The sequence below is a fragment of the Seriola dumerili genome, unplaced genomic scaffold, assembly GCF_002260705.1.
Source record: "Seriola dumerili isolate Sdu_G_001 unplaced genomic scaffold, Sdu_1.0 BDQW01000003.1, whole genome shotgun sequence".
Lineage (NCBI taxonomy): Eukaryota > Metazoa > Chordata > Actinopteri > Carangiformes > Carangidae > Seriola > Seriola dumerili.
The window spans coordinates 4,804,910-4,832,410 of NW_019174258.1; the positions used below are offsets into that span (position 1 = coordinate 4,804,910).

General features: G+C 40.0%; 2 protein-coding genes across 2 annotated transcripts in view; one reads left to right on the forward strand and one right to left on the reverse strand.

Moving 5' to 3' along the window:
- The first annotated feature begins 29 nt into the window (after window positions 1-29).
- kctd3 (potassium channel tetramerization domain containing 3) lies at window positions 30-13,898 on the forward strand. Its single transcript, XM_022744207.1, has 19 exons — window positions 30-192; window positions 551-604; window positions 1,759-1,804; window positions 2,732-2,805; window positions 2,923-2,981; window positions 3,621-3,701; window positions 3,903-4,055; window positions 4,707-4,797; window positions 5,501-5,691; window positions 5,810-5,925; window positions 6,107-6,194; window positions 6,419-6,535; window positions 6,768-6,938; window positions 7,110-7,265; window positions 7,783-7,879; window positions 7,999-8,192; window positions 8,456-8,594; window positions 8,884-9,006; window positions 9,244-13,898. Exons 1-19 carry the CDS (start codon window positions 119-121, stop codon window positions 9,821-9,823), a joined length of 2,604 nt encoding a protein of 867 aa, XP_022599928.1. The 5' UTR covers window positions 30-118; the 3' UTR covers window positions 9,824-13,898.
- A 2,767-nt stretch (window positions 13,899-16,665) lies between these two features.
- ush2a (usherin) overlaps window positions 16,666-27,501 on the reverse strand; it is a 204,912-nt gene continuing 194,076 nt past the window's right edge. The window contains exons 83-94 of the mRNA XM_022741757.1: window positions 23,041-23,247; window positions 22,761-22,853; window positions 22,072-22,217; window positions 21,815-21,933; window positions 21,582-21,680; window positions 21,288-21,464; window positions 20,791-20,874; window positions 20,478-20,619; window positions 19,533-19,661; window positions 18,813-18,876; window positions 17,451-17,651; window positions 16,666-16,755 (exon numbers count right to left, since the gene is read on the reverse strand). Coding sequence (XP_022597478.1) covers window positions 16,666-16,755; window positions 17,451-17,651; window positions 18,813-18,876; window positions 19,533-19,661; window positions 20,478-20,619; window positions 20,791-20,874; window positions 21,288-21,464; window positions 21,582-21,680; window positions 21,815-21,933; window positions 22,072-22,217; window positions 22,761-22,853; window positions 23,041-23,247 — 1,551 coding nt within the window. The remainder of the gene's footprint in view (window positions 16,756-17,450; window positions 17,652-18,812; window positions 18,877-19,532; window positions 19,662-20,477; window positions 20,620-20,790; window positions 20,875-21,287; window positions 21,465-21,581; window positions 21,681-21,814; window positions 21,934-22,071; window positions 22,218-22,760; window positions 22,854-23,040; window positions 23,248-27,501) is intronic.

A 27,501-nucleotide genomic window follows, 5' to 3' on the forward strand; every position in this document is an offset into this window, starting at 1 on the left:
GCATCAGCTGAGCTGGAGAGAGGAGCGTTAGCAAGCTAGCTATCGTGACAGTAGCGGGTATAACGGAACAGTGACTTTTCCACACAATACAACAACCCGCTGGTTCCGTTCAGTAATCATGGCTACTAATGGTAACAACAACTTAATGCCTGGGATGGGGGAGATCATCCAGTTGAACGTCGGTGGGACAAGGTAGGCTTCCTCATCATCATACTGGGAATTTGAGCTCTGGCCACGTACATCATGTATGATGCTATCTGCATTAAAGTAGATAAACCATTCCATGGTTTTCATTACACTTTTTCCCATTCACTTTCTTATTTTTTCTCTCTCACGCGCAATCTCTGGGTAGTTCAAATTGAACATTATGTACAGGTTTATTATTGCGGTGTAGTGATGAATTTCCTCAGAACGGCAACTTTCATTTCATCAGTGTTATGACTATGAATATAATGCCTCTCGGTCAAAATTTCCATGCTCATAAGTGCATTTACATTCTCTATTTCAGTGTTGTTTGTAATAAATGTGCTATTGTGTCCTTGTACTGTAGGTTCAGCACCTCCAGACAGACTCTGATGTGGATTCCAGACTCTTTCTTCTCAAGGTTGGTTAAATGTTGACTCTCTACCAAAGCAGACGGTGCATGGAATATCTGGGCTGTTTATGCAAGTGCTTTTCCCTCTTTATCTCTACGTGATCAACTAACGAGATGTTACATGAATGCTATTCAGGTTACACTGTGAAATGTTAATGTTAATATTTCAAAGCAGGACTAACATGAGACTCAAAGGGATTAAAATTACCTTGTCTGTATTCCCCCAGAGATAGATAAGATAAATAAACTATACTGGTACTATGGCTACAGCATGTAGGAGTTCAACCAGAAACAGGTCAAAGACTCAGTGAGCACGCTATGGTGCAGCCACAACACAGTAACACAAAATTTGTATTACATAATTAATGTTAAGTAGGGATGTTCCATTATCCCGTCTCTATCTTGATTTGAGCTTCAACAATTCTGGTGATGGAAAATGTCAGGGGATTACAATTACAGTCCATGTAAATGTTGTATGTTTTATTTGGTATTTTAGTGAGACAAATGTCTTGTTTTGTATTGACCCCGTACTCACTGCAAACACTCATTCCATGTTTTGAGATTTTTTTTTAAATATATGTTTGGCATGGACATGTTTTTCAAATCCTTTGAGTGAGTTATTTAGTTGTGATTCCAGCTCTAGAGGGAAACACACTGTTAAAGTGAAACAGCTGATTGGGGCTAGGCAAATACCATGGTTGTTACAAACTCAAACACTAGACTGAGCTCATAGTTTGACAACAGCTGAGCAAGTAGTGCTAAATGCTGTCAGACTGTCTGCCAGAGCACCTGTCTGCCTGCCTGCCTGCCAGTCTCATTGCCCCCAGCTGTCTACAGTGTGCTGCCAATATAAGTCAATTCTCATATAAATTCTTGAATTAGATGTAGAACATCAACACAAATGTGATGGCTAATAGCAGCATGTGCTGATACAGTAATAATCTGAAGTCAGCAGGTCAGCAGGTTAGAGTGTTTGTAACTGTTCAAATAATTTATGTGTTTACTGCAGGTACTGGTAATACTGCTGGTGTGTGGAAATGGAGAAGTGCTTGGGTTAACTGGATCACTGTGTGTGTGTGTGTGTGTGTGTGTGTGTGTGTGTGTGTGTGTGTGTGTGTGTGTGTGTGTGTGTGTGTGTGTGTGTGTGTGTGTGTGTTTTTCAGTTTGCTGAGTGGAAGGATATCCACTCTTCGGGATGAAACTGGAGCTGTGAGTATAACCTTTGTTGCTTCTTTTTCCAAAACTAGCATCTGCTGGCCTGACATCTGACAACTGAGCATTCTTTGAAAGCTTACAGCAGATAGGACATCATAACATTTGTTCTGTTATGATGCAACTTAATGAAATATGACGCATGGCCTTAAGATTACATGTGCATGCTCAGGAACAAATAAGACCATTTGAGACCGTATTAGACAAATTCTGCGGCCCATGATCAACGTTACATGGTGACATTTTGTTTTGTGTGACCAACAGCCTAAAATCCAAAGTTATTCAACTTACAGAAAATCATTTGAGGAATTGAACCCAACAATTCTGTGGTATTTTTGCTTGGTATTACACTTTTCTGAAGTTGTTGTTGATTCTCATTTAATCATCATCAATGTTTTTGGGTGGTCTGTCCGTCCATCCATCCGTATGTCTGTTTGTCTGTTTGTCTGTCAACCATACGTCCGTCTCTACATCCTATTCTTGTGAATGTGATATCTCGGCACAGACATTCACTTGGACTCAAAGATGAACTGATTAGATTTTGGTGGGCAAAGGTCAAAGTTCAAGATCACAGTGAACTCACATTCGTGTGAATGCGAGAATAATACAGGAATAATTTCCTGCAACTTGACTGGTTGGCAGAGGCATACAGTTGCGAGGTAGTAATTCAAGTTTTAGCACTAATTTCATGATCTGTTTCTGTTGCTGTAAAGAGTTGTTTTTAACACCACAGAACAGATGATTGTCCTTAGTGGATAATACATTTAAATGTGATCATTAACTTCTGTCAGTATTACAATACCACCAGGCTAGATGCACACAAGTAACTGCTGAAGGTGTTGAGTGTTCAGCAGTTACTTAAATAAATGGTTAATGATTCCCTGCATTTGCATTTGCATCATAAAATATGTTCCTCACTTGCAGATATTTATTGACAGAGACCCTACAGCTTTTGCACCAATTTTGAATTTCCTCCGAACCAAAGAATTGGACCTGCGGTAAGGAGCCATGACAGCATTCAGAAAATATCCCTGAATGTTTCTTTAGGAAGACATTATGTTGAGTTGTAAGCAGGGTCTTACTGAATACATATGCTGCTTTTTTTCTCTTTGTAGGGGTGTCAACATCAGCGTCCTACGGCATGAAGCAGAGTTTTACGGGATAACTCCTTTAGGTATGTTGCTTTCTTAGGGTTTTTTAGGGTAGAGTTTTATGAGGAAATGGATGCAGCAGCCTTGTTCTTGGCAAGTACTGATGCTTATAGACATAATGGAAACATCAGGGGATAACAACAAGTTTGTTTTGCATACAGTATATTTTTATAAAACATTTTCTAGAACTATTGTCAATGAAGTGAAATGTTGTCTTGTAATGTCAAATGTGTTTTGGCTTCAAATTCAACTTAACCAAGGTCAGAACCTTAATACTGCCAAGTCCATGTACTCTAATGTTGTTTTACTTCCTGTTTCACTGTTTGTAACTTCCCTACATTGTCTGTGTACTTGAATGGGTAATTCACCTGATCAGTGATACTGATCACATCCTTCAAATCATGACAAACACTGGCACACGATTTACAATATAATACATACAATATAAATTAAATACAATATGTACTGGATTGGTCCAACTCAGAAACAAAATCCAGTCAGTCATAAGGAATTTCCAAGTGAAAAAAATGAATTAATGAATGCATTGAAAAAAACGAAATGAAGAAACAATGGTACCTTGTTTAAAATATAAAGAGCAAAAGGACATTTTATTATTGCAATTGATAAGACTGCAGTGTGTGTGTTTGTGTGTATATATGCAGTGCGGCGCCTGTTGCTGTGTGAGGAACTGGACCGCTCATCATGTGGTAGTGTTCTCTTCCATGGTTACCTGCCTCCCCCAGGTAAAGACATGAAACTGAGTAACAGAGAAAATGAACTGAAAATAAAACAACTGTGTTAGTTATAGACATCATATTCTACTGATGTTTCACAAAACAAAGTTCCAGAATAGAAATGACCTGGTTTCAAGTCACAGAATAGTACAGAGACACAATTCAGCTGAAATTTCTGTTTATAAATCTCAGTGAATCTTTCCTTGACAGCCATCCCCGCCCGTAAATCAAATCCTGCCTCAGCAGCCTCTGGCGCCTCCTCTGAAGAGCGGCCAGGTCCGAGTGGAGCAGAGGGCTTCACCCGTGTCGGTCCCCCTCCTCAACCTTCTTTCCCTGGCTCACCTGGAACAGAACACAAACTGGGTGAGTATCCCAGAGCAGCCTTATGAAGTGAAAAGGCAAATAATGGTGATAATATGTAGATTATATAAATGTTTACAGCTTTTGTGAGCAACTGAAAGAAATTCATCTCAGTTTGTGATGATCAGATGATGGAGCAGTGACTCATATTTTGCCAGTGACTTGTCAGTAGGAATATGGGCCTATACCCTGCTACACCGTCTGTCTTCTGCCTGACATTCACACAGGCAGAAGACAGACGGTGTAGACATGCACTGTGTGTCTACTCTATATGATCTTGTATCTCTACAGGTAATGTCTGGGTTTGTCCAAATGTTCATTTGTATGTCACATCTGTATGTGTGTGAGATTAGAGGGTATATATGCATATGTTTATGCTTGTTCACATCTCTGTGAGCGTGTGTATGTTTCTGTGAGTGTGCATTACTGCCTCAGCTAATGTGACCTGACACATCCTTTTAGTGCGCTGACTGAACAGCAGTGCAGAGAGTGTAATGAGCTGCCATAGACAAATACTGTGCCTGGTTCTAGATGTTCTAGATTCAGATAAATAATGAAAAATAGGGTGAAAAGATAATGCAGTCGTCAGGCTATGAAAGAAGTGTATTTATGTGTATTTTTTCTGTGTGTGTGTGTGTGTGTGTGTGTGTGTAGGTCCCGTGGTTGACCCCAGGAAGGTGTTGATTATAGCAGGGCACCACAACTGGATTGTAGCATCTTATGCACACTTTGTCATTTGCTACAGGTAATACTATCCCAGCATATTAAGCACATTTCTTATTTGCTTTATAGTTCATAAGGGGGAGACATTAAATCATTTATGATGGGAAGATGGCATCATTTTCTGTTGTATGTCAAATTTCTTGCTAATTCCTAGTGCACTGCATCTGTTCCAGCTCAGTAGCTGTCATTTTAGGCTTGATTCATCCATTCGTTTAGTCAGATTACTGAAATATTTATTTTTATTAAAACAAGCAGACAAGTTGAGAATAAAATGTTGGTTTAATAATGTAGAAGAAATCATTTTTTCATTTCATTTTCATCATTTTTTAACAATGTGGTTATGGACTGTGACATTTTAAACATGTAATAATGGTGTTAATAAAAGCAGATATGACTGAAAAAGACTCAAGTAAAGATTAAAAAACCTAAGAGGAATTGATTCAAGATGAACATGTGGAAGTCAATAGCGCTGCCCACATGTTTTAAACATACAGGTCTCTATCAGGGCATGCTTGTGACACTTGTGGTTGTCTGCTCACATCCTTATGAAAGCTCATAGGTATTAGACACACTTTTGTTTTAAACCAGCTTCTTCATGGCAGATCTGCGTGTTTACCACTGACCTCGACTTTGAAGTTACAAAGCTCTGTATTATGGTAAATCAATAACAACAAAAAAAAATGAAAGCAGAGAAGAATATTTGTGCATCTGTGATCTCATTAAAGGATAAAGGAATCTTCTGGATGGCAGCAGGTGTTTTCCTCCCCCTACCTTGACTGGACCATTGAACGTGTCGCACTTAATGCCAAGGTGGTGGGTGGCCCACATGGAGACAAGGACAAGATGGTGGCCGCTGCCTCTGAAAGCAGTATCATCCTCTGGAGCATCCAAGATGGAGGCAGTGGTAATGAGATAGGTAGGTTTATACCACAGAATTACAAAGTGTGGTCCAAACAGAGAAATTTAAATTGTAGTGACTACAGCCTCACTGTCACTCTCAATCCACCCTCCCCTGGCCCCAAAACGACCCCCAGGTGTGTTCAGTCTCGGTGTACCTGTTGATGATCTCTTCTTCATCGGGAACCAGCTGGTGGCGACGAGCCACACAGGGAAGGTCGGGGTGTGGAATGCTGTCACACAACACTGGCAGGTACGAGGGTGAATGTGCATGTGTGTGAGCGTGTTTATGTGAGACAGAGAGAGGTGGAGGAAAGGTGGGTGTTTCTGTTTCACTGTGTATAAAAACAAATGTAGTAGTAGTAATGAGTACAATATATATAGGTGATGAGTTACTGCGCTGATTGTGTGCTCACTTTTTTTGTGTGTATCAGGTTCAAGATGTGGTTCCCATCACTAGCTGTGACACGGCAGGATCCTTCCTACTGCTGGGCTGCAATAATGGTTCTATCTACTACATAGGTACACACATGTTCACAGACATACATACACCGGTGCACATATAGGGTGAGCTAACTTTTGTCTGTCACTCAATTTATTGGACATTAGTGAAATCCAGTGGAAATCCCTTTTTCAGTTAAAGGGTGTGGTACGGCCAATGATTGCTCTCTCATGTTTTTGAATGTATAAAATGCTATAAAACTCCAACCTAAGCACATATAATTTGGCCCTCCTCTTCCTTTCAGACATGCAAAAGTTTCCACTGAGGATGAAGGATAATGATCTTCTCGTGACTGAGCTTTATCATGACCCTTCAAACGATGCCATCACTGCGCTGTCTGTCTACCTCACACCTAAAACCAGTAAGTAGTTACTGTTTTTCATCAGGCTGTTGTTTTTCTAAAATTAAAAAAAGCTTCAGGAAATTGTGTTCTTGCGTACACCTGTCTATCATCTCCTTCAGATCAGTTTCACCTCCTGGGATATAGACATAACGGACGTAAGTCACAGTTAACTGACCAGACATTAAAACATTGTGTCTGTTTGTGTTCATGTTGTGTTTTTCTGTCTTCTCTTCCCTTTCTCTGCGCTCAGGTGTGAGTGGGAACTGGATAGAGATAGCCTATGGGACTAGCAGCGGTGCTGTGAGAGTGATCGTGCAACACCCGGAGACAGTGGGATCAGGGCCCCAGCTCTTTCAGACATTCACTGTGCACAGGAGTCCGGTGACAAAGATCATGTTGTCTGAGAAACATCTGGTATCAGGTGAGGAAGGTGTTAACAGGTCGGAGGTTTAGTCAGTCTCCCTGCTGATGGAGTGATGGTTGAGATAAGGAGTGTAGGTTGTAGAGGATTATACAAGACAGCAATACAAACGCAGACTATTGACAATGATCCAATCATCTTTTGTTCTTCTGTTTTTTTCGTGTGTGTCAGTGTGTGCAGACAACAACCACGTACGGACGTGGACGGTGACCCGATTCAGAGGGATGATCTCCACCCAGCCAGGCTCCACCCCTCTGGCCTCCTTCAAAATCCTGTCCCTGGAGGAGACGGAGAGCCACGGGAGCTACTGCTCTGGGAATGATATCGGTGAGAGAGATGAGAGGGGAAGATTAAATGTGAGAGAAGGACCAATGCAGTTGAAACAATTTGTGAATGATTTGATTAGTCGATCAACAGACAAATAATCAGCAACTATTTTGATGATTGATGAATCATTTCAGTCATTTTTCAAGCTAACTTTGTTTTGTATTATTTGTAGCCCTAGATAGATTGTCTGAGACTGTGCTCGGAACAGAGCTATAGATTTGGGATTAGCATTAGGAGTAATGAGTGGATCTTGTCTTTCAAATTCAGTAGATAAGAGTCAACAATATGCAGATATGATGAGCTTGTTTCCAGCTGTTCCTCTCATCTCTAAAGCACTGAATTACACAAAACACCAATCACATGATTCAAACTCTAATTTTTCTCGTTGTTTCTCATTTCTCATTCTCATCGCAATTCTATATTTGTGTTCTTGTGTGTTCTGCCAATATTTTGTGGTGGTTAAGTTGGCTCTGGGTGCAAGATGCCAAAGCTCAGGTGGTGTGATTTCTGCTCTCAGGTCCATTTGGAGAAAGAGACGATCAGCAGGTTTTCATCCAGAAGGTCATCCCTATCACCAACAAACTGTTTGTGAGGCTCTCATCAACTGGAAAAAGGTATAATGTCCTCCACCTATCTTTCTCTTTCAGCCAGTGTGTAACTGTGTTTACTGCATGATGCTCCCTCTCACTAAATCTCTTCCTTTCCCTTTATTGGCACTGTTTGTGTTTGTCAGGATCTGTGAGGTGCAGTCAGTGGACGGGACCACCATCTCTTGCTTCATGGTTCGTGAGTGTGAAGGTTCCAGTCGGATGGGGTCACGACCTCGGCGCTATCTGTTCACTGGTCATGGCAATGGCAGCATCCAAATGTGGGACCTGACCACTGCGATGGACACCGCTAACAAAGGAGAGGAGAAGAAGAAAGAGGGTGAGGAAATAGAGATTGCTAGATGGAAGACAGACAGGGAGGCTGAGAGAGCGACAGATTTGGGGAGATCATCACTGTATGCATTCATGGGAGAAGAGACGAAGAGCAACTGTAATGTAAGACAGTATGTCTGTGGCTACATTTACTCACCTCATGGATATACAGTTTATACAGTAGACTACACTTCCTAGGATTCAATGTAATTGTTTCTTTTGATGAGATACTGTGTGCAAGTGCTCTGAATCTGCTTTTGTGTTTGATAGATGTAGGTGGGCCTACAGAGGAGGAGCTGCTGCAGCTGTTGGATCAATGTGACCTGAGCACCTCCCGCTGTGCTACACCAAATATTAGCCCTGCCCCCTCTGTGCTGCACCACACACGCCTGCGAGAGTCCTGCTCAAGGTTGGAAAGAAAGTTCACACACACACGGTGTTAAACAAACAAACAAGCAAACACACACACACACATACATACACAAAAGGAAACAGCCAGCTACCTTCAGCTCTTTATCTTTCTAATTCTGACTCATACATCTTCATATATCTTACGTGCTGTATATACAAAAGAATTAGGAACTGTCTCTGTTTAGCGATGCTACATGGCTAATAATTAGAGTGAAGAACACCCTCTTACAGTAAGATAAACAAAGACTTGAAGTCTTACCTGTCTCCATGTCTTTTCTTTCCTTCAGTCTGCAGTTACAGGCCCCGGAGCCCATTCCTGAGAGCCAGGCTACTTATGGGGCTGTGCGACCCTACAGAGAGAGCCCCCTACTGGCCCGCGCTCGGCGAACTGAGTCCTTCCACAGCTACCGGTGAAATATTTGTTTGACTGTCCAGACACTGTACTTAGTTAAAAGCTTAGTTCATCCAGACTTTTTTTTTTTTAATTTAAGAATGAAACCCAGTTTTAGAGTGTGTCCTTTTGTGTGCCAACGATCTGATTATGCTGGGTGCATTTACACCTGGAAAATGCTGATCTGTTTCTGTCTTGCATCTTTCCCTCTCTCCACCCTTAACTGACGGACGTGCATCCATTTCTGTTTCCATAGAGACTTTCAGAACTTTAGCCTGAGTCGAGGTGTCTTGGACAGCACGGGTCAAATTTCCATCCAGGGCCCCAGCCAGGTTCTAGACGCCCGCCGTTCACTTTGTGACTTTGGGCCCGAGGACGGTGACAGGAGATCCTCAGCAATGGAGCTCTGGGCCTGCCGAACCACCGGTGCAAACTCTAACATAAATGTCACGGGTTTGACTGCTGCTTGTCTCTCTGGGGCGAAGGCAGAAGGCAGTCAAGAAACTCCACGGCAACCTCCAGACAGCCCGATTCCAGGGGCTGACGTTAGGCGAAAGGTGCACCCACAAGAGGAGGGAGAAGGTGTGGGATCCGGGGGAGATGGGGCAAAGGCAGAGGGAGGTGTGAGGAAAAGGGGAGTACTAGAAGGAGGCTTTTTAGGGAGGAAGAGGGCTCCCCCAGTTCCTCACCTGTCCTCCCTCCCTTCCAGTTCTGAAGGTGGTGGCAGTGACTCATCTGCAAATGCTTCCCCTTCCCCAACCAAACTAGCCTCCTCCACCTCGCCTCGACACAGGAAGCTGGCCCCAGAGCCATCCAATCAGGACAGCAGCCTGTGAAAACGCATCTGCCCACCACCCATTTGTTTTGATCCCACGCAGTGGAATCATTTCATAGAGGCGTCCTGTTGGTGCATGAAGGACCTGTTGTGTCAGATTCAGGATTTAAATAGGTAAAGGTTTCTTTTGGGAGCCCACAGATAATGAGTCTGTGTCTCAGCACAGAACTTTCACTATGTTTGCTCCCAAGGCTGAAAAACTTTTATTTAAACTTTACACCTTTCATTTAAGTCAGTGGAACTTCATAGTTTTGAGTACAAAACCTGACAAGAGGAAGCAGTTACAGCGCTAGCATCATGACATCTCAACCAGAGCAGGAATGCATCTTCTTTTTGATCATTCTTGTAAAATGGACCAGGGCTCCTACTATCTCCATTTGCTTTTGGTGACTGGTGATGAGGTTAACACTTTGAGGCATGGGGCTGATAGTAATTTCCCAGCTCAGTGCTGAAGAACTGCTGTAATTGTTTTCTCTTCCTGTGTTGTTGTTCACTCGACAGCTTAGCATACAGTAACTGCAGGAACAGGCAAGTCTGTTTGCTCTGGTATGGTCAAGGGTGTGTTGCTGCCTGTTTGGTTTGAAGCACAATCAAGTGTTAATCCACAGATAAGACTGAATTCATTAAATCATCAAGGCTCATTAAATTAAAAAAAAAAAAGATAGCACAGTACAGTACTATTAACAGAATGGGGGGTTTCTAATATTTGAATAATGTGTTATTCAGCTTGTGAAAGCCTTAAACAGCCACAAAATAGAATTGACAAAGGCACACACCCCGTTAATTTATCAGATTTTTAAGGTGTTTTTACTGACTTGTAGTCTGGTAGGAATTACTATGTTCAGAACTTGACCTCAACCGTTTAAGCGTACACAAAATATCCAGATTTAAATGGAAGTCATGTAAAATTTCTTAAGATCTTTAACTAACAATTATTTTCATTGAGTAATCTAATTTACAATTATATAAAATAGAAAAAAACAGCAAATCCGCACATTTGGGAAACTGAAACCTGCTGAAAGGTTTTCATTAATCATCAAACAATTAACTGAACAAAATTTTCAGCACTTCCATGTAGATTTGTCAAAAGGATCAGATCTCTTTCAGAGACAGAACTCATGATGATATCAAGCATCTCTGACAATGTGCAAATTTGTCTCACAGTGGATTTTTTCTTACCTTAAACACATTACCTTTGACAGAGGCTTGGCAGCTACTTGAATCCCAAAATGTCAAAAAAAAACTTTGCTGTGGCCAGAGAAGCAACGGGTATTGTTGTTAAACCAATGACACTAAAAATTGACAGACAGTAAGCAGTAAAGTCATGTTGCAGCTCCAGCATACAGTCAAACCTTTGTTGTTTGACAGCTCTATGATAACTATGAGACCGTGGAGTTGTGAAGCACAACAGCTAAAACAGACACTGTGGTTTTCACTTGAAGTCTTCATGAACGCCACATAGAGAGACATGTAACACATGAGTGATAGCTTGAAAAAACAATGAATACTCATGTGAATGGGTGGCTGCTTTTCACTGCAACTGGTTGTTTAATATTTTGCTTTTTTATTTACAGACCAGTTGAATTCTTAATTTATTTTTAGCATAATTAAAAAATTGGCAAAAAATGTAAAAAAAACAAACAAACAAAAAACTGTATTCCAATGCAGCAATTTGAGGGATTTTCATTCAACATTTGTAAATGAGAATTTGAAAACAATTTGGTGGCACACAGCTGGAACCTTCAGTTTAAGGGACGGACTTGTTTTGTTTTTTTTTTTGTAGATGTATCCATTATCGGTTAAGATATCACACTCACACTAACAGTGACAGCATAACACCTTCAGCTACATATTATATAGGAACAAAGTATGTTTTTAATGCTTTATGGTTTACTTATTCATATCTAAACAGAGAGAAATCATTTGGCACATGTTTTACTGCTCTTCAGTCAGTTAGAAAAAATCTCACATTTGTGCTCATAGTTCACAAGTAAGAAAAACTAGTTGTGTTCCTGTTTATATTCAGTCTGTTTCTTCACGGTGGTGCCTGTGCAAGATCACACTAATTATTATTATTTATATTTTATTTTTTTAAAGCATCACAATATAACTACACTCAACTCAATAGAAGGACCTACACTACTTCACTTTACTCCCTTTGAAACAGGTGGTGATGTGTCTTATCTTGTTTTGGATGACTGTTGCAGTGCCTTATTTAAAATTGTTTGACGGTTATCAGCCTGTTTGTGTGTTTTAGTTGAAAAAAATTCTGACCAAAGGCTTGTGAAGGTGGAGCTCACTGTGGAGCCACATAACGGACCTGTCCACTCTGGCTTTGGCTAGAATTGCCTAATGGTAGATTCACACCAGGCCAAATTAGATTTTATGACTGTGTATGGTAAATCATTGATGTATGGTCATTTGAATTGATAGGCATTAGATATCTCTTGTAAATAATCCTGAAATAGACTATAACTGGAAAGTCCATCTCATTTCCCAACATCAGAGGAACTTTGATCACTAGCTTGTTCTTATGAAGGTAAAACATGAGTATACGCTCTGTAGGAGACAAAAGCAAGGCACCTTGGTTGTGTAATAGTGGGCCTAAGAGGACTGGATAGCTTAAAGTAAAATGGTAGCAACCTTTTATTAGCAAAATCATTTTGTGAGTTAAACCTTCTTCTCTATTGTTCAAACCTTTTGGAGCCACTGGAAGAGTTTAGCATAAGTTAAAGAAACCAGGCCAGCTCTTGATCTACGGTACTTTTGTTGTAACTGTGGGGACAACACGCTGTAAAATGGATGTGACGGTAAAAAAGCTGAGGTAGAACTAGAAAGACTTTCCTGAAATGTTAATTATAATTTGCCAAATGCAGCAGCTATATAAACTCACACATTGCTTATCATTTCAGAATAAAAATATAACATATGTGGTTTTTGCCGGTACAAAGATGTACATTTTGATACACAACCGTTTGATATACAACTGTACTTTAAGTAGACATACATATTCAAAACAAAATCCTAATACGGATGCATTGATGTGTGTGATTGTGTGTTGGTACTTACACTGCTGTTCATTACATATTGTTGATAATCATATAATGCCTATATTGATATTACCATGCTATTGGACCTAACTGCATTTGCACTTGCACTATTAAGACTAATATTAAAGTAACTTGCTAGTGTTTATTTTATATAAAATATAAAGTCTAAATTGTATTTCAGCACATAACTGTCTGTCTGTCCTAATCTGTCGTCCCTCAGTTCCTCTCTGGCTGTGTTTACATTACATTACAGCCAGACACTAGCGAGCTAAAAGGATTACATATCTGTTTGTCTGAACTGCCCTGTACATCATTGTTTTACATTGTGTATGTTAGAAATGCTGCATTATGTTGTAATGTTATTTACAATTGCCTATAATACTGATCAAATATAATGTATAATTTCATAATGTTCAAATCTGGATAACAACACAATTGGAAAGAAATCAGGAGGATCAGTCTGCAGTCTGGAAATGTTTACCTTTTTTTTCTTTTTCTTTAAGAAAAAAAAAAAAAAAAATTGGTATGCATGTTTTAACACATTGTGTAGAACAACAACACATTGTTCTGGGATCATGATCTACACTCCAGTTTTCCAGGCCAGTGTTATCAACAGCAGATAAAGAGTAACTGAAAACATAAATAAAAAAAAAAGATTTGGGATCCGAGATGTGTTAACCTTGTTATGTAATTTGTGTGAGATGACAAGAACTTTGACGATGAATTCAAACAAACCATCAATGCTCAGTGTTAATCATTTTATAGTCTTAAAGTAGCTCAAATTTCATCTGCAGTTTCACCTTTAAAACTGGACTCAGTAAGAAGACTAACAGCCTGAAAGAAGTGCTGCCAGTCACTGCTGAGTTGTTAGCACGTGGTTTGTGTGGATAACTTGCCAGTGTGAGTGTCACATAGGTGTGTGTATGTGTGTGTGTTTCCCCAACACTTTCATTTCACTAACCTTCCCGTTCAGACAGTCTCCTCTCTGAGACGCCGTCTGTCGTCATTGTGATTTATGAGTTTAATAAAAACCTGTGTGTGTGTGTGTGTGTAGCTCAGGGCCATACTGTCCCTTACAATCACTCTACAAGCTCTCTTTTCACAACCTCTCCCTCTCTCCATGGCTGACAATAGCTGTGAATGTGGCTGTGAATGTTTTAGAAGTGCCCTTGTCAGACTGGTGTCCTTGAGCGAGGGCAAGGTTGTTACTGCCAGTTTGTTAATTTCAAACTTGCCTTGATGTCCCCTTAAGGGACACAGGAGCAAAACTAAATTACAGCTGTATAGTTTTGACAGAGATACTGGGCCCTCTGTGTGTTTGTGCTGGTGTGGTGGAGTGTGGAAACTAAGTCTTTACACAGCTGATGGCACATCTGTGTTTTACAGCTCAACTCATGACCAGTCTGAGTCTCTGTAAGATACAAATTTAGGTAGCGCAGTTTCATTTAAAATGTAACATGTAGTGGCATTCAGCTACGTATTAATGCTGCAAGAATGTGTTACAGTACAGGACCCACTATTTACAGTGCTTATGTAAATGAGGAAGGTTATAACAACAACAATAGACTGTTAAGCTAAATATCCCAGTCATGTCTACAATTAAAATGAATATTTAAACCATGGCACAATATTAGTCTCATAATGAAACAAATCTCCATGTGTCACTACTGGAGTTTTGGTCCTTCATCATTTTAATGCATTTTTGTCCTCATGCATCATGGCTTGAACATGAATTTGGTATGTTTGTGTGTCTCCTCTGTTCATGATGGAGTAAAATAATATTACGTTTCTACAAGTTGTCTGTGGCTTTTTATTTTGCACAGGAACGCTGCTCATATTTTTGACCTGTATAAAAAGAAAAAGTGGAAAAAATATATGGTGCATAAATCTATAAACACTATGCTAGGATATATATACAAAGTATTACATAGATGTCTGAGGAGTGATTCTTGAATAACCCAATGAGCAACAGGACATGAACAACAATGTCTGCAGACGATAGAGAAATTTAAGAGGGGACACAGTTGTGCTGAAAACCGCTTGCTTTGAGGACCAGTGCAAACTGTACGTGAAGTGTTAATAATCAAAGTAAAGAAACTGTATAATTTACCAGAAAAACACAAACACTGATCAATGAAACATCTATAAATAAGACTTTTTATAGAACAACCATAAATAATACTGCCAGTTTTAAAAAAAGAAAAGGATATATAACAATACAGTAGGCTTCAATTTTGTACACAAAAACATGAGAACCCATCAATATGACACAGAAATTCAACATAGCCCTGATAAATACTGTATCCTTGATGTTTAGCTTGCTCTAAAAATTAAAGGCCCAACCTGTGGAATCAAAATATAAACACTAGCTGTGTCCTAATTCAGGGGTTGCACCCTTCGGACGACATGGTGTACAAAGGCGGGGCCTCTGAAGGCTGCATTGAACATGAAGGCTGAACTGAAATGAGACAGTCTCGTCTACGGAGGATTTCCTATTTATCCTCGGCCACTGATGTATTTGCAGACTGCACCTATTCTCTTCTTGAAAAGTGATTCATCACTGCACTGGCACACAATGAATCTTGGGATAGATTGGCCTGTGAAGAATCCAACAGGTGGATCCTTCGCAGCATTGTGCCGCTGTGACACAATCGGTCTTCAAATGCAGCATTCAATGATTGTGGCCCCTGAATTGAGAGACAACTACTGTTTCATTCCTGCTACAAAAACAAAACAGGACACAGCAGATATATTTTCACTCCTAAGATGATTGTGCTCATGATACAAGGATGAAAAATGTCTGTTTAACAACACTGACTCTGGATTCCACTGACTAAATGCAGACTTTCAACTTCACTAAAGTTGCACAAAGCTTAATTTCGTTATGTCTTCTTCCTTCTACATTTAAACGTAAACTGTGTGTGTCCACAACTGATATGTTCAATAAAATCTCAGATAGGGCTTTCAAGTTAGGTCACATAATCACAACAATAAAACGGCACATCTGTGATTCCCAGCCACATCTAAAACATTAAGAGGGAAAAAACAAACAAACCAAAAAAAAAACAACAGTAGTTGGCATTTTTTGTAATAAAACTAACACCAAGGCCATTTGTCTTGTTACAACTAAAGGACTATTGTTATTAATAATGTTTAAGCTTACTAGGCACAACAGCTTGTTGAAGCAGAGGACGTGACTGAAACCTTTGACATTAAATGTTTTCCAGACTAGCTTGATTCCTAATAGTGAGAAGTTAACCTGCTATAGCTGATCTTTCTGCATTTCTTTTTTAAATAACTAAACTACAAACACTTGGCAAGCAGAGACAGCAAATCCTAATAAACCCTGAACACTCTGGCAGTGTTTAAGTCGTTTGAAGAATGTTTTTGGTAATCTGAGCAGGATTTTAAGATATAACGAATTGTATAATGACAATCCAGATCTATGTACAGATATACAGTCAAACCAGATACTGTAGCTTTTTAACTCACAACCCACACAATCACAATTGACTGGCTCCATATCTGTGTGCACTGATTTTGGTACATTATTAAATTATTATTAACACTCTCCCACTGCATTTTGAACATAATTAAAATGAAAAGTAATTTGGTCATCAATGCTGAACAATTTTTCTATTCCAGTATTTTTCAAGACTTTCAAGACTGTAGCCAAATAGTCCTGTCTGTCCTCAGCCAACATTGAATAACATGAATGAACATTTTAGCGTCTGGGATTGAATCTAGTTCTGAATTGTGACTGTGATACCTGATTAGATGTCGGGATCTTGTCTTAAAGATGAGTGTCAGTGAACATGGTGTGTTCCCTTTTCACAGAACTTAAAGCCTTGATGGCGTCCACAAACTCATCTTCCTCCACATACTGAAAGAAAATAAAAGGAGTCACAACATTGGAGTCAATGAGAAGATCTGTAATATACAGCCTGTGAGCTCAGTGAGCAAAAGAGACTTTTTTTCACTACAGGCATTTTGATTTTGCATATTCTTTCAGTGCACAATGTAGTTCACTTCAAAGGCTTTCTCCTTCTGAGGTTATACTAAATCAACTTGTACAAAACATGGACAGACTGAAATACTACAGCTTGCTGTAGTTTGAATAGTTTGCATTGTATTTTGATCAGATACCTTTGTTACTTCTTATATGAGATTGATGGCAATTGTTTCTCACCTGTGCTGCTCTGCTGCTCTGTAGTTGTCTTGTCTTTGATACTTTTCTCAATTTGTTTTTTATTAAGTTAAAGGCTATAAGTCTGTGTTGAGTGTCAATCTGCAGAGATCAGGTAAAGACAGGTGAAATAAACAAGCCAGTTTTCCAGTGAACAATCCAAAGCAGGGTCTTTTATTTAATTCTGTGGTTCAGTGATACTGTGTCCCACAGATTATTTCTCAGATCCTTCTAAATAACCCCCAGAGTTAATAGTAAAAGTGCCAATTTGATGTGGTACTGGTGCTCCTAACAGGGCTGGTAATTAGAAAACAAAGTCTGCCTGTATTGTAGTCACTGCACTCTACTGTAATTGTAATGTAATTGTAATTTTAACATGTTTCTATCCTCACCAGCCCAGAATCATGTCCCACTGGGTTGTCCCAGCTTCCTTCCTCCATCATCAGTGACTTCCTGTCAATCAGTTGACTGACACTGCGGTGCAGGGAATGCTGGGAGTAGGCTTGACTGAGGTCTGTTTGGCTGGGGACCCGCACAACAGACATGGGGCTGAACCGTGAGCTGCTGCCGACTATCTTTGTGTCTGTCAGTCCCTAAGAAACAGATTACAAATCAAATACTTCGTAATACTGCTAACCATATTTCAGTGCATGTTGTAGTTTTAAATATACACTCCATTACCACAACAACCTGAATTTGATTAAGAAAAAAAAACAGGTATGATGTTCACTGTCTGAAAAATGGTGGGCAGTTGTGTAAGGTAAACATAATCTTATCTCTGGTTTATTGGATAAACATGCAAAATGCCTGCTATAATTTTTTAACTGCAATTCCACCCAAGATAAGTTTCTATTACTTAAAAACAATAAGACATAAAACAAGTTAAACATTATCATGAAAGCTCAAATACAACTCTGTATGTAACATATAGGGTCTTGATTCTGCTGCCTCTGCACAGGAAAATATCTACTTGAAATGACAATAGTATATAACAACATAATATTACATTTGAATTACTGTTTGAATTTAAATTCATATTAGCTGCCGTTGTCATTGTATCAATAATCAGCAGGGGGCACTAGTCTGCAAAGACTGGCCCTTTAGGTCAAACAGGAGAGGGGCAAAGTAAAATCTCTTTTTTTTTTATATTTGTTCATGAACAAAAACACAGCACAACACTTTGAGCCAATTAAGCTTGAACCATAAAAGAAAGAACAGGATTAAGATAAAGTTTACAGACAATGCACTTTTCAGTAAAAATTCTGGTTTTATGGTTCCTACTATAAAATTTGGATGTATCAGATGACTTTATTTGTTGCATATAGAAAGTCAACAGCTTATGTGAGAACAAACTTACAGACTCTACAAAATGTCTAACCTTTACAAACCGAGATGAACCAACCACTGTAATTTAATAATTAATTTTATAATATCTGAAGTCCAATTCACACAAATCTTCTTGTACTTATCGATGTGAACACAAAACACGCACCTTGCCTTTGTTCATTCTCACAGGCCTTTATCGGTGTGGGGTATGCACACACAAAAAAATATAGCATGCATCCACAAACAAAACAGACATGCATACAAAGGCACCCACACAAATTCACAATCCCGTACCTCATTGTACACAGTGTAGCTTTTAAGTATAACGTTGCTGATCTCAACACAGTCTGCTACAGTGTCAAACTGCAGGGGGACAATAAAATAAGCATTTAAGGTTTTGGCAATAAAATACTGGGAGACAATCTTACTGTGTGGCGATCGGGGAGGAGCACACAGCTGGAGTGATGTTTAGAGCACAGCTCAGGACAGGGCCTCTGAGAGAGAGAGAGAGAGAGAGAGAGAGAGAGAGAGAGAGAGAGAGAGAGAGAGGATGGAGAAAGTAGTATATTGAGGAAGGGACTCAGAGAAAACATATAAAAGAAAAAAAAAACAGAGAAGGAGAGACTGACACCAAATGAAAAAGAATGAATTCAGAAAATTATTATGTGGGAGAAAATCAAATAGAGGAGTAGTAATAACAATGGAAAGAATGAATAAACTGAATCAACCAATGGAAAAAGGTGGAAAGTTTAGTTTGAGTTTTGCTCTGGTAGCAGTTACTGTCAATTACTGGGAATAGTTAACTTGCGTGATAAAATGGGATGACGTCTCAACACTTGTGTTGTAATGTATCAGATGATGCTGCGCACATGTGCAAGTTAATTTCTATTCTTCAAACAGCGTTGCAGTGACAGTAGTTGTTTCATCCCCCTCTGGCAGAAATAAGATTAAGTCACAGCTGCATTTGGAAAGAGGATTTTTTTTTAAAAATATGTACAATATGCAGAAAATGGAGTTTTGATTCAGTCACCAAGTGATTTCAAGGAATCAAACAAAATACAGTCTCTTTTAGTACCAAACTTTTCTTCATCCTCTTTGTAACCCCGACTACCTCTCTCTGTCTTCTCCCCTTTCAGCCATCTTGTCACTCTCTCTTTCTCTGAGCGCCTTGTTTCTCTGCCCCTCTCACCATGTATGTCTCTCCCCCAGCCTTCCTGGTCTTCTGAAGCATGACCAGTGGAGGGCGCTCTCTGGCTGATGGATTCTTCCTCAGGGCTCTGGAGGGGAGGAAAAAAATCATTAACACTGTTTTCTTCTCAACTTCACTGGCTCCCAGTTTCTCTTAGATTCCATTTTAAAGTGCTTTAATCATATACGAGGCTCTGAATGGTCTGATGCTGGAGTACATAACCGAACTCCTTACACCCAACTTTCCGAACAGGCTCCTCAGGTCTATTAATCTGGGTCTCATAACTATTCCAGAGTCCAGGTTAAAAGCAAAGGGTGATCGAGCCTTTGCAGTACTGACTCCTCAGCTCTGAAACAGCCTTCCACTGAGCATCAGGTCAGCTAACTCTGTTGCTGCCTTTAAATCTCTTCTTAAAACTTATTTTAATAGAATGGCTTTTCCCATCAGCTGATAGACTAGACTTCTGGGGCCATGAGCTATTTTTATCATTCAGAGTTTTTATCTCTTATCTTCTTTCATTGAGAGTTTTTGTTTGCGTGTGTACGTGTGTATATGGATAAGCATATTTGTATGTATACACATATATATATATATATATATATATCCACATGCTTTTCATTATTTATCTCTTGAACTTGTCCCTAATTGTTGATGTTTTTCTCATCTGTGGAAAGCACTTTGTGCTTGTTGCTTGAAAAGCGCTCTATAAATAAAATTATTGTATTCTTGTTCAGATCAAATTGTCTGTGTTTTTACATAGAGTGTGCTGTGTTTTATAAAGACATGTATGTATTAGTGCAGTTTTATAATATATTAACAAATGCAGAGTACTTGAAGTACCTGATGAAATTCTATTCTTTTTGTGTCTTAAATCTTTTGCATGCTACACATTACTTTAGAATACCTTTGTAGCACTAGGCCCAGCAGTATTGCTAGCATAAAGAGACCCAGCAACGCTAACAGCAGGATGAACCACAGCTCAGAGTAAACTGGGGTTGCTGAGATGCTGACACCCTGTGTACCACTGTCTTCAGGCTCAGGAGGATCTGCAGAAAGACAGAACACAACATTTTGTGTCAAAACATCATGCCCATAAAGTTTCACTGAATTGCAGAAGAGGACATAAGAGACAGATTCCTGAATTGCTGTCTAATATTCAGCTTCAAGTTTGACTGTCTCTGGTAGTGTGTGTGTTTGTGTGTCTGTGTGTGTGTTACCGAGGCCTGTGGCAGGGCTGTATCTGATGGTGGGAGTACTGGCACTGCCACTGTTTGTGGTACAAGTCACCTGAAATAAAAGAGCTGAGAAGAACAGAGAGAGATATGGAGCAGAAGAACATATTAAGTTGAAATGGAGGTAAAAGATTACATATGTAGAGTTGACGCTGTGAGGTTGCTTATATATCCAAAATTAATACGTGAAATGAAAAACATTTACTCTAGTGGTTCTAATCAGAAGCAAAACTACTACTCTTTACAGTCACTTCTACTGTCAACACTCCAACTCTCTCAACTCATAGCCACAGCTCATTCTGTGATGGCAACTTTCTATTCTCTGAGCTAATTAATTACACAATATTTTATCCTTTAATGGTGATTACACTAATGCCTAAGGACTGGAATGAGTCAAAGTAATCATATTAAACTGCTGTATGTACATGTATATATTTGTGAGTGGATCTGTATGTGTGTGTTTGGTATATGCGTGCTCTCACTTTTCTGTGAGATGCGTGGAATATGGAGATAGCTGTAGAAGCCAGTATAGACCCTCAGCTGGCTCTCAGTGACACTATACTCCTTCAGGTATCCGTTGAGGGAGAAGGACGCGGCCCAGTCCAGCCAAATGACTGTCAGATTACTGCCCACTGAGAAAGGAGACACATACTCTGGAGCTGGAGGGAAGGAGGGAGGGAGGGAGGGAGAGAGAGGATAAGAGAAACAGTGGATGGGTTTTTTATGTTTCTTATGACTGGTTATTGGTGAGGGTTGAGGGCTCTGCTGTTTGTTACCTTCACTGAGTGTAGTAACAGTTGTCCAGTTGGAGGCAGTGCTGCCCATGTTGTTGAAGCAGGCAGCTCTCAGCTCATAGGTGGAGTATGGTTGGAGACCTGCACAGTTTACATTTACATTTACTCATTTGGCAGATACTTTTATCAAAAGCGATATTTTTATTGTAAAGTATGTCAGGACATCTTTGTGTCATCACAAATTTTAAAAATATCTGGACGGCACTATAACTCACCTGTTACATTGTAGCTTCGCCTTTTTCCAAAGAAACAGATTTCAACTGTTCCTTCAACGCAAGGCAGAGGTACAGGCTGGGGGGGCTGTGGGCAAGATGATCGGAGATGTAGCTCACAGCTGGAAACAGAGAAAAAGAGAGTGAGTGAGAATGAAATGATGGTACATGTATCTGTTCAAGCAGTCCGTCTCACTCATTAATGAACTCTGAGTGCAAATAGTTTTTCCTAATGTTAACTTTTTATGGTGTCTACTCACCTCTCAATGACTCCATTAGGTGCCAGAGGCTCGTCCCAGTCCAGCTGAATAGAGCGGGAGGTCAGGGTAACAGGACGAGGAGGGGGCTGGTGGGCTGGAGGTGCAGTCAGGGTGTGAAGCTCACCTAGTGGACCCTGGCTACAGCACTGAAAAATGTTCAAAACAGAGACTTCAAAGATTTATCATTTTCATAAGTGTACGAGTACAGTATCCAGACAGAATTTAAAAAAGAAAAAGTATACACACAACATGTACCCTCAGGTATTTTCCAGTAAAAATGTTGCTATTAAGGCAAGCACATCACATCACATAAATATCACTCAAGTGGAGGTACATTTTCTTCTGTCAAAAAATACTTTGGTAAAAGTACTAAATAGCTATTTGAAGACCGCTCTGAGTAACAGTTACGTGTGATAACTGTAAAAGAGCTGATGGGGCAGTCTGACTGTAACAATTTAATGTACATTTACTCTGTCAAGTAATTCCTTTGCAAATCAGTGAAGCTATTTAAAGTGGTGACCATTCTTTCTTTACAAGAAAGGTGTGAATACAAACTTAAACTGACTATCCTCCTGTCAGTCTAACTACCATCATATCTCTTTTTTATTGTACTGGCTCACTGTACTAGTTTGGAAACACTGGTGTGACACCAGTGCTAGTATCCTGCTAGTAATGCTGCTAGTAATTACCTGATAACAAGTGCAGGCCTCTACTACTACCCAGTACTGGGTGTAAGGACGCAAACCATGGAGTGTCTGCTGATGGGATGTACCCTCTGAGAGCTACAAGAAGGGGATAATGAGGTAAGTTTACATTTTAGGTCACTGTAGTATCATGAGAGAATTAGTGGGTGGGTTAAAGGGGAAGGAGTAACAGTATGTGAGGGTGAGGAAGAGGCAGTGTAGTTGTAAAAAAAAAATTGAAGAAGAGCATCAAGTAAATTATTAACTGCAGTATTATGTGCTTTACCAGAGTGAGGTTGTTGTGGTTCACTGAGAACACTCTGTAAAGGCTAACAATCCCATTGGGTCGAACTGGAGGGGCGATGTCCACCACTGCTGAAGTGGCTGAAACACGCAGGAAAATAGGTGGGCCTACACCCTTGGGTGGGGCAGATCCTGTCCTCCCATTGGCCCATGGGCTGCCAGTATGACCAGCTGAATTCACTGCCCACACCTGTTGATCAAAACTTCACATTAGTCAATAATATCATGACTGAACTAGACTGAACTAGTGGGAAATAATGGCGAGGGAACACATGACAAAGTGAGTCAGACAAACTTTTTTCTTCCATCACAGGATTTTAGATGCATTTTATTAACTCTTCATGATGAAGGCTTCTCTTAATTACCAGTTTCCACCAGATCAACAAAATGATATAAGGCAATTCATTGGACCATCCATCAAAACCACCATCAGCAGTGAGAGCAAAACCTTTTCACCATGCAACCCAACACCAACATATCTGCATGACAATTACTTTTCACCTTCATCAAGGAGTTATTCTCACTCTCACACACACACACACACACACACACACACACACACACACACACACACACACACACACACACACACACACACACACACACACACACACACACACGTAAACAGTAATCTTATTTGTGTGCTTGTGTTGGGTATAATTAGACGGTGTACACAGCACAGGGTCAGGCAGGGTTGAGATTTGCATGTGTAAGTCATCTGTAGCCTGTCAGAAGTAGTGCAGAAGGCAGATGGATGGGTCTGAGCTTTTGTCTTGAAAAGTGTGTGCGTGTGTATGTGTATATATATGTGTGTGATTATTGTTTGCGTCTGTGATCGTGAGCTTTGTTTGCATGCGTGTGCATGCAAGTGTGTTAGGAGTTGAATTAACCTCAATAATAGTCAATTAGGCTGTGATCAATCAGACTGATTGATCTAAGTGACAGCACAGATGGACTGAGATGGGAGAGGGGAAAGAAGAATGGAAGATGGAGAGACTGGGGACAGGGAGGAGGAGGACTGGAGGAAGGGTGAACATGACACAAGGAGAGGAACCAGGAGAAATTCTGAGCTTGGTGCTGGTTTGTAATTTCGTGACTCCTGATGAAGCTGCTTGCACTGAGATAGGTTTAGTTCTGCAGATAAGATTACATTGACACAGACAAAGTCTTAGTGCTACCCTCTTGGCTTTAGTTGATGGTGGTACACAAAGACATCTCCAACATTAAAAAATATATATTCATATATGCCAAACTTTGCCTCAACAGCATACCCACTGAATAGATTACTGTATTGTCCATAATAGTTTTACACAAAAAGTTGATTCTTGCCAATGACAACAACTAAAACGACTTGTAAAATCTAAGGTCGTACTCTTTAAGTTGGATGTAAGTATACACCAGTCAAACAGCCTGAACAGTTGCAGCACGGAGCCAGAATCCAATCAAATGGGTATACAACCTAATGTGCATTAGTATAGGCTACACAAGTCTGGTGCACCACATAGAGTCAAAGTCTACACAGTAGAATAATCTGCGTATAGTCAGGTAAATATTTTTATTACACAGTGATTTACTGCTTTTATATGCAATCTTGTAAGCAGCCAGAATATAAATACAAACACTTCAACTTTGTCTCATCAAAAGAGTGTAATCATGCAAATATATGTAAAAATCAAGATTAAGTTCAAGTTTAGTGACCACACAGTCGTACAGTCAGTCCTATAATCTTTCCTGTGTTCATGTATTACAATATCTTCCTTTTGGGGCATTGTGTATAATGTTGTGTGGTGGATGAAGAGAGGGGGACAGTGGGAGGGATGGCAGGAAGAAGAATGAAGGAAAGAACAGGCGCCTGTGTGAGGAAGTGAGAAGGAGGGATGGAGGGAAGAGGGTACGTTAGGTAAAGGGCATGCTGTCACTCTGATAAAGAAAGGTCAAAGAGAAGTGTGTGGCTAACGGCAGTGAGAAATGAGCCCATTGTGTTTGTGTGAGTGTGTGTGTGTGTGTGTGTGTGTGTGTGTGTGTGTGTGTGTGTGTGTGTGTGTCCAATGGGTGTGAGACAACTGACAATTACATAAATGGTTAAAAATGAAACATATATTTGTTTGACATTAAAACTATGCTCATAATATTGTTGATTTTAAGTATCTATCAAAATGATGGCTGTACAGTCCTGCAATATAGAGATTAGGTGATTCTGGATCACAAATAACTGAGTGAACTGAGTTCTCATTTCTTCTGTATATAACCAATTAGATCTACAGTAATTATGCTAACAATGTCTTGTTTGTACCTTTTATTGTAACTTTGTTAACCTGTGATAAACAAACTATTGCTGTTATTGTAATCACATTTGCAGCAGCATATTAATGGAACTGAGCCCTTAGGAAGGATACGAAATCTCTGGTTAAAAACCTGGAATAAAAAGTGCATTAGCATTAGGTTTTCTATTACAAAAGGTTTTCTAAGGCATACATCATGTAGTTTCTACACAGTAACTGTGACTTGACTTGTTGCTGAAAATAGTTTCAATTCAATTTGCTTCTGCCATCATAAGAATTATAACTTGCAGCAATAAAATATTCCTACCCAGCAACAACCATGTTCTTCCCCAAGTAGCAACACATGACGCAAGGGTTTGGACTTGATTAAGAAGTTTGTGCCACATCAACAGAAGAGAGAGAAAAAGTTCAAAACTAAAGTCAGCCCAGATCACCTTGCCCTTGATCCAGTGCTCATCTCTTCGTCCTTATATCATCTACAGACTTTTTACTGCTTTCTCTCCCCTCCTCTCCTATTGGGCCATGATTTGGCTTAACGGACACAAAATAAAAATATACCCTGTTAGCTGCCATGGCAGCAAATGAGCCGCCATGGCAACAAACGACTTCAGGGAACTTCCAGACAGTATTCAAGCTCTTTTATTGGACGCTTGTACTGCGGAATTGATTTGAGCACTCTGATAGGCCAACAGGGCTACTTGGCGGGTGCATCTACTTGGGGTGAAGGGGCTAAGTTGTGTGAAAGTGGGCAGTAATTAAAACCAAGCATAAAGCTGTCAATAGGAGCTTATGACCCAGTGTAATTAGCCTAATATGATTTCTCTCTCTGCACTGTGGTGTGCTAAACTGAACTGACTTATCGTCCTTGTGTACGCCTGAAACACAGGCAGAGAAAGGATGTGAGTCAGATAGGAACAAAGACAGATTAACAGCTAAATAAAAATAAAGCCAGGCAGACAGATAGTTCTGTAGATGGACAGACAACTTAGTGCATGGCATGGAAAATAACTTAAAATCATATGTCCAAAAATGCTTCTTTGCATCTGACACAAACACACACAAACACAAACACAAACACAAACACAAACACACACACACACACACACACACACACACACACACACACACACACACACACACAAACAAGAGCACTACTGTGTACATGTGCTCATGTACAACAGACACATACCACCACCTTGTCCACGTACCCCAATCCCCCACTGGCACATCCTCAGGGGACGTGTAGCGGTCACCATTAAAAGGTCTTTCCAATACAAGCTCTGTTACCAAGGGGGCTAACAGTTAATTCGATTGGCTGGCTGGTAATCAGGAAGTGGGTGCTCTGAGGGCCCAGTGATTAATGGCTCTGTTGCCCGCCCGTCATCTCCCAAAGCTCCTCCCTCCCTCCCTCCTCCTGTCATAAATTAGGACCCTCGTAAATAAAGACGGCACCACAATCAGGCAAACTCAATCAATTACTCAGGTTCTCTGGTCTCGGCTCGCATGTCTGACAGGCAGAAATGCTAATGTTATTGTTGCTTCCAAAGGGCTAGCCTGTCAATTAGCGTACCAATGCACAGCACAACAGCATGAATATGGACCCCTCCATTTAACACCTGCCTGATTACTTGGCTTATGTGTTTGTGTGTGTATGTCTGTGTACATTGGCATGTATGGATGACTATATCAGCTGAGATGTATGCATTTGTGTGTGTGAATGGACTTTTGGAAAATATTTCTTTCAATCTGAAAACAGGCTATATCTTCTGATGTGTCAGTCACATCAGATCTCATCTCCAAATGAGGTTCAGGGATCACAATAAAACATTTTAATTTGTTCCCATGTCCACTGCAGAGGACAAAAATGAATAAACATTTCCGTAGGTGTGAGTGTGAATACATATGTATATGAGAATATATATTACGAAGAACCCACTATTTCTGTTATCCTAGTTCTTAAAGGATTTTTGTAGATCTTACTTTCTCCAAAAAAAGAAAATCTTGCTATTACATTTGATATTAAAAATAAACAATATCCATGAAATTTGAAAACAAGTCAACTAGCGCTCTCTCTCTCTCTCTCTCTCTCTCTCTCTCTCTATCCTTTCTACTGCTGAAAACCTCAAGGATGCATCATAAAATTTGGATCAAAATCCAATAGT

Coding starts and splice junctions, on each gene's coding strand:
- kctd3 (XM_022744207.1), top strand. CDS start 119: ATGGCTACTAATGGTAACAACAACTTAATGCCTGGGATGGGGGAGATC. Junction 2,982..3,620: donor TTACGGGATAACTCCTTTAG/GTATGTTGCTTT, acceptor GTATATATGCAG/TGCGGCGCCTGTTGCTGTGT. Junction 8,595..8,883: donor CTGCGAGAGTCCTGCTCAAG/GTTGGAAAGAAA, acceptor TCTTTCCTTCAG/TCTGCAGTTACAGGCCCCGG.